This window comes from Nicotiana tomentosiformis, chromosome 1, assembly GCF_000390325.3.
Source record: "Nicotiana tomentosiformis chromosome 1, ASM39032v3, whole genome shotgun sequence".
Lineage (NCBI taxonomy): Eukaryota > Viridiplantae > Streptophyta > Magnoliopsida > Solanales > Solanaceae > Nicotiana > Nicotiana tomentosiformis.
The window spans coordinates 19,572,347-19,579,536 of NC_090812.1; the positions used below are offsets into that span (position 1 = coordinate 19,572,347).

At 31.6% G+C, this 7,190-nt stretch overlaps 1 protein-coding gene across 1 annotated transcript; it reads left to right on the forward strand.

Annotated features, from left to right (window-relative positions):
* The first annotated feature begins 1,544 nt into the window (after positions 1-1,544).
* LOC104119517 (glyoxylase I 4-like) lies at positions 1,545-2,866 on the forward strand. The gene is made up of 3 exons (XM_009631038.4): positions 1,545-1,831; positions 2,037-2,374; positions 2,731-2,866. The coding sequence occupies exons 1-3, from the start codon at positions 1,785-1,787 to the stop codon at positions 2,823-2,825; spliced, it is 480 nt and encodes a 159-aa protein (XP_009629333.1). The 5' UTR covers positions 1,545-1,784; the 3' UTR covers positions 2,826-2,866.
* The last annotated feature ends 4,324 nt before the right edge of the window (positions 2,867-7,190 follow it).

Consider the following 7,190-nt stretch of genomic DNA (forward strand, 5'->3'; position numbering starts at 1 on the left):
TAGTCAACTACACTATTCCTTATACATTGTGATTGGTGCAAACAGCTGATCGAGCGAGTTTTTTTTATGATATAAAGGTATATAGTAATGTGATTTATTTTATTCTAGTTTAAAATATAATTTGGCATAACGGCTATTTTCGTGAGAGAGGAAATTGACCAAATATTACTAAAATTAATAGATTTATTTAAATTCTTGCCACTTTTTACATACACCTTACTTATTTATTAGTTTTAATTATTTTTACAAGTCCTCTCATTCTACACTCATGCGTGTGGGATGGACTCTTTGCCAAACATATAAAAGAAATTGTTGAATAAATATTTAATAATAGTCAGACTTTCAACCAAGATTTCCGTTTCCTTATATGTCATTTTAAATTGTGACAAAGTTTAAACTATTGAAGACTAGACGCATTTATGTTTTATTGTTTTTTAGTTGTGCAGCAAAATAGCACTTGGTAGCTTTCCAAGAGGCCTACCGCTTGTGACATAATGTATATAGTCACGATTTTAAAGTTTACGAGGTCATACAACAATTTCAAGTTATATATATAATAATAAATAAATTTATAATCAAATATTTATAAATATTTAATAAATTTTTTAATAAAAATATAGAATTTGAACAAAAATTATTAAGTTTATGAAAACACATAAGCTTCAGGCTAGATCAGGGTGCCTTTTAATAAAAGTGAAGTTCTGGACAATAAATAAATAAAACAAACAAACAAAGATTTGTTAAAACATCTGGGGGAAGAGAAAATAAATAAAGAGCAATAAGTGAAACCGAGTAAGATTAAGAGTGACACGTCACTCTGAAATGAATAGAACAGATTTAAGCAGGTGAGTCTTGACTACTGAGTCATGTGCTTTGACAAAGTCTTAGGAGAATTTGGATAAAAAGAAAAGAAAAAAAATGTACAGGTCAATTAGTTTTTTTTGGCTCTTTGCAATCTTATTTTTAGTTTTATAACGTTATCTCTTTTTTTTACACATAAAAGATTTATTTTTATATGTAAAAGATATATTTTTTCACACATAAAAGATCTAAAAATATCATTTTCTTAAATTTAAAATTATAAAGGGACATGATGTACAAATAACACTTATTTATTTTGTTTATTTGTACCAAATTAAATAATTTTAATTTTAAATAAAAGTAAGATCAAGTTAATTAATCATGATTACGTGAAAGAGTTAAAATAAAGAACACATATGCGGTGTAGCTATTGATCCAACTCGATGATGGATTCATAATTTAGACCATATAAATTTTGAAATAGACATAATTATTTTTAGCACTACTTAATTATATACAGAATTTGATCCTGAACACTGCCGAAGACGTGATTATATATCGGGTAAACCCTTGACATATGAATAATTAATTTCAAAAGAAGTTAAAGAGGGGATTGGTTTACCCCTCGTCCACACCTTAGAACCCAACCCAATCCTCCGTACAAGTGAAAGAGTGAGTACCTACAAAAACCAAGCTCCCTTCTCATTTGCTTGTATATGTGTGCACTTGTATGTAAAGTTTCTCACAGAAATTTAAGGTGTATTCATTCTTCCATCTATTTATTTATTTATTCCAAGATATATTATCATTAATTTACTCATTATAAAGGGAGGAATTGAATTCCTTAGGAGAAAGAATGGGAAAAGTGATTGTGAAAGCAGAATTAGGTGAGGAGACAAACTTCAACTGGCGATCGTCAACGACATCATTCTCAATATCTGATCATGAAGAAATTACAAGGATGCCTTTGTTAGCACTGAACCATGTTTCTAATCCAGAGGCCTTCTTCCTTCGACTTCGAAGGAGCTTGGTATGACCAATATAATATTCTCCAACACACACACATATATATATTTTACATGCATTTGTGCCAGTATTTGGAAATGATATCACAAGTGCATGTGTAAAATTATTTAGCATTATCCGTACATATAAGGTAAAATCTAATTTATAAACATCGATTCAGGTTGAGACAATGAAAATAAATCTCTGATATTTTGGGTTGATTTTTGCAGGTTGTTCAACCACGGAATTGGAATACATTTGCTAGGAAAAGAAGATGCACAGCCAAAGAAGGAAAGGATAAATCCAAAAGACAATCACATTTCATTCCAATGTTCGGATATGGACCTCATAATTGAGAGATTGGAAGAGTTGAAGATTGAGTATGTAACGGCAACGGTGAAAGAAGGTGGAGTCACTGTGGATCAACTCTTCTTCCACGACCCAGATGGCAACATGATTGAGATTTGCAATTGCCAAAATATACCAATTCTTCCACTTTCCTCTTGCCCTCTCAAGAAGTTTGCCAAATATCCAACCTTCAACCAAACCATTCCAAATTCTTTTTACGGTATGCGTCTCTTCTTGTTTCAGTTTAAAACGATTTTTATATATACTATTATGTTACCCAAAAATAATTACTTGTAAATGTGTATAATAAGTTGAATTAGTCACTGGAGAAGTACAATAAATAATATGTTACAATATATTAGTAGATTAAATCACGCTAATAGTATAATGTTCTTACACTGACAATTATATAAGCTAAGTCCTGTAAACAAAATTTAGCTTAAAATGAGGACAAGCTTTTTTCCAAACGTCCTATTAAGTTTGATTAATCCAATGGCAATGGAAGGAGGAGAATTAGACGTTAACCTTGTAGATTTAGTATAGCATTATTCTAATGTTGTGAGTTTGAAAATGCAGGGAATGGAACCAGTAAGATGAATTGCTTAGGAGATCAAGTGGAATATCTGATGTTGGAGAACTTAGCCATGAATATGATTGACATTTCATTTTGAATATTTATACATATCTTGTACGCGATGAGTCTTTATCTTTTTACCTAATTCAATGAAAGAAATACAGAAATTTCACTTCGTTAAAATCATGCAGGCTCATTAGACTATTTGTAGTTAATTACTTCATTGCACACTAGAATAGAATAGAATAATGAGGAATTTCAGAAACTATTATTGTTTAGTGGTTATTAACTTCCTATACCTATCATATACATAATTATTTTCAATAGCTACTATTCAGTTGTTACACGAGTGTATTCGATATATTCGCGCTATTTTATTCATGAATACAGTAGCAAAAATTACCTAAAAAGCAGGGGAGTCCAGCTGTACGCGACTGTATTCACTGTATTCGCGCTACTGTATTCATGAATACAGTAGCGAAATTCGCCTAAAAAATAGGGGAGTCTAGCTATTTAATAACGAAAAAAAGATCAATTAGCGTGTATCACTCCTAATTTAATTCAACAAAATCAATTCTACATGAATTTCGCTGTTATTTTTATTGTATTCCATGCATTCGCGTGACTATATTTATAAATACAATGAGGTAAAATACAAGGATTACAGATGTTTAATTATGTATTCTATGTATTCGCGCGAATGCATTTATAAATACAGTGAGCTAATCTGCCTAAAAAAATAGTGATTACGGGTGTTTAATAATGGAAAGCACAATATTAAATTGTATTCAATTTCACTATATTGAATTGATCAGTTGTATTCAAACAACAGAAAAATCAAGAAAATAGGATGTATATCGTTCTATTCAATTTGACTGTATACATTGTATTTAATTCACATATATCACTATTATACATTGAATTCAATTCACCGTATTCAATTTGATTGTATTCAAACAACAAAAAATCATAAAATATGGTGATATTCGACTGTATTAAAAAAAAATACAGATCTTGGGAATACATAAATACAGGCGAAAAATAATATATTTATAAAAAAATACAATATATTTGAGTGTATTTGTACATAATACAATATATTTGTATCATTGTATGTGACTAAATAGCAAAGAAAAGAAGAAAGTTAGTCGGAGATGGCGTTTTCCGGCCAAGTAAAATACCGTATATATTGTATTAAAACTAAAAATAGAGACGAACAAAAATCCGACCCTCAAATCTTCTCTGGTGTAGCCATAGACCTGTTCGCCTAAGAGGATAGCTCGCTGCTACCGTAGGGATTCCAGTTGTCGGCTTTTCGCCGTAATCAGGCAGTGGAGATTTTGAAACATAATCACCTGGAGCTAAGGGATTCATAACATAAAAACTTGAATGTTTTTAGATTAACTATGCTTAAACTTAAGACAGCAATGAGAGGAAAATGAAGGAATCGGCCAGATTAGAAGTAGGTATTTTGCTCGAAGAGAGGGGCCATATAAATCTACATACAGTTATTTTTGCACCCATATAAATGAACGTCCGACTTCAAAGCATTGGGTTCATCCAATGATTATAAGTCCGGCTATTTCTATGAGTAAACATTTGCTATTATCAGCTGTCGGTCTAACTCATTGATTGAAATGAATACAGAATATTAATTAAGTAGACCAGTAATAAACTAGAGGCCTTATGAAGCTCTCATTTATTTTTTCAATTTAGTACTGACACGATATATAAGTTACGACTACTCAAGCTAATAAAAATTCTAAGTAACCTCGAATATACTAATGATACTTGTTCAAATCATGGAATTTACAAAGACTTAAGTTGCAATTGCTGTGATTTCTAAATAAAATGGACTTAATCCCATCCTTCACAAAGAAATTACAATTTGAGAGATCAAGTTCAATTCCCCATTTATGCAAGACACTTGAAAATACCGAGAAAGTCATTTTTTTTTTCGTTTGTAACAGAAAAATCACTTAACTATGTATATAACACTCAAAAGATCACTCAATCAGATTTCTCAAACTTTTGATGTAAAATAGGTGTTTGATATTATGGACTTAACTATAGAACAAAGAAATTTTATCTATAAAATAAAAAATAAAAAATTATTTTTCTAGCATATATAATGTTGGAATAATAATAGAATTGAGCATAATTTTCAAGAATATACAATGTATATTATAAAAATACATTTATTTTAAATAATTATTTTTTTATTACGTGCATGGAATATATAGTATAAAGCTTTTATTTTCTTTCATTCTCAATTGTGTAAATAATTTATTTTTTGATTTTTTGTTGTTAATATCAAAATTATTATTACAGGCAAATTATTGTAATTAAATTTTTTACTATGCTCAATATTTTATTATTCTAACATTATATATGCCTAAACACTATTTTTTTTAATTTATAAATAAAACTTATTTATTCTATAAGTAAGTCCATAATATAAAATTAAAAAAATTATAATATTGAAAAGTTTAAAAAATAATAATAATAAAAGATAAAATTTGATAATTTAGAGGGTAAAATAGGTATTTGATAATCAAAAGTTTGAAAAATCTAGTTGAGTGACCTTCCGAGTGATATATGCATATTTGGGTGACTTTGTTGTTACAAACGAAAGAAAGATGACTTTAATTAGTAATTTCGGATAGTTTAGTGACAATTTGAGTAATAGACTCTGAAAATACCTAACCTAAAACAAAGATGTATAGCTCTCGATCATGTAAACTATAAAAAGAGTTTAGCTTTTAAAAATATTTTCTTCATATAACTTACAATGTAGACCAATTTTCAGTGGAGTAAAAAGCTCTCTAATATTTACTAGGAGTACTTTTTAATGGGACACCTCAGCACAAAAAGAACTATCGATCTCTCCTAAAGTAGCAAAGATAAAGTTAAATTTGTGCAGTGAAATAAGAACATGCGTCCACAACCACATGCGCAGGAAAAATGAACATAAATTTCATTTTGTGTCTCACATTCCACGTCATACTTACGCGAGGCCTTTTATTACTTGACAAGTGGATTCACGAGTCCCATTTATTTACTTTGAAAATGTTTACCCTTAAAATTGGATAACAATTAAACTTATAATGTGAATTTAAGGATACATAATTATACTTAGTACCAATTGATAAATATGAAGATTAATGACAGAATTTAACAATAAGGCAAATCAAACCAGTGTTTGAATAGAACTCAACCCTTGACTTAGAGTACCCTCGAACTGGTTGATGCAAGGACAATAAAAATACAATAAGGTGAAGAACAAGAACGTGAATGAGAAAGAAAATTATATTGCTTTTTGTCGCGAGAACTATCTGTTACAAATGATTAACATTCCCCTTTATATAGTAGAGTAGTTCTACTTATGGGATAACTCTAATTATAGAAGGAAACCCCATGATTAACTAATTAACCATTTCTGATTTGATCCGTTTCGAGATTTACGTCATGATCCTCGACCAGTTACTGAGATTTACGCCGTGATCCTCGACCAGTCACGGATATCTCGCCTTTATGTTATTGTGCTATCTTCGATCTTGCTTGATGTCTGTCCTGTTTGGATTCGATCGCTACAAGCCTTGATCTTGACATGTACCTCGGTTCTGAACTCGGTACCTTATCCTCGTGATATGGCCTATTCCGTTACGAGGCCATCCTTCGATGCAAACTCCCGGTCTCGGTCAAATAGTAAAATCGGGTGGGCCCGATTTTAACCATATACAAATAGTCCCCTCGTTTTTTGGAATGTAATGAGAAGAAACGAATTGAGCCTTCGATTTTCTATCTCGACCTGTCATGATGTCATCTTTATGATGTAAGCGACGAAAGTGACTGAAACGTCCAGTATGTACAGTTGCCAAGGAATTAAATGCATGTCAGTCGATGGTCGGCCACCGGCAATATTGAACCGTCGTTGTGAAATTTTTAAATAGCCCCTCTCTCCACCATTTTGAACTTTCACTTTTAGATCTCCAATCTCCAAAGCTTTCTATATCTTCTGATTTCTTCATCTGCAAATCTACGATTTTTACTGCTAACCTCTTCTCAAAACACCAAATCTTATTATCTCCATCTATTTTTAACTTCAAATCCATACAAAAATGGCAAAAACATCAAAAACTATTCCTCAAAAGGAAAACGCTTCTTCATCGCGGCCGGCCGGCGACAAGACACCGGCGGAGCCGCGCCCCGAGGAGTGTGTTCCCGGGGGGAGGGGTCCTCACTTCCGATTTTAAGACCGATAAAGCCTCATCGGTTCCCGCTCGATGCGAGCCAGCATCGATGTATATATGCTCGATAACTTAGGTATACCTTAAGCAGGTAAAGAAAGATTGCAACTGGGAGGGCAAAGAGGTAGTGATTCCGTCCCTCGAAGAGGACATCACCACCCACGTGGAAGGGTTTCTAAGTTTTTACACTTACTCTTTCGCGATGGGCCCTC

Bases quoted from the DNA above. Each gene is read 5' to 3' on its own strand.
- LOC104119517 (XM_009631038.4), top strand. From the start codon at position 1,785: ATGTTTCTAATCCAGAGGCCTTCTTCCTTCGACTTCGAAGGAGCTTG. The intron at 1,832-2,036 runs GTATGACCAATA...TGATTTTTGCAG, and splicing joins TTCGACTTCGAAGGAGCTTG to GTTGTTCAACCACGGAATTG. The intron at 2,375-2,730 runs GTATGCGTCTCT...TTGAAAATGCAG, and splicing joins CATTCCAAATTCTTTTTACG to GGAATGGAACCAGTAAGATG.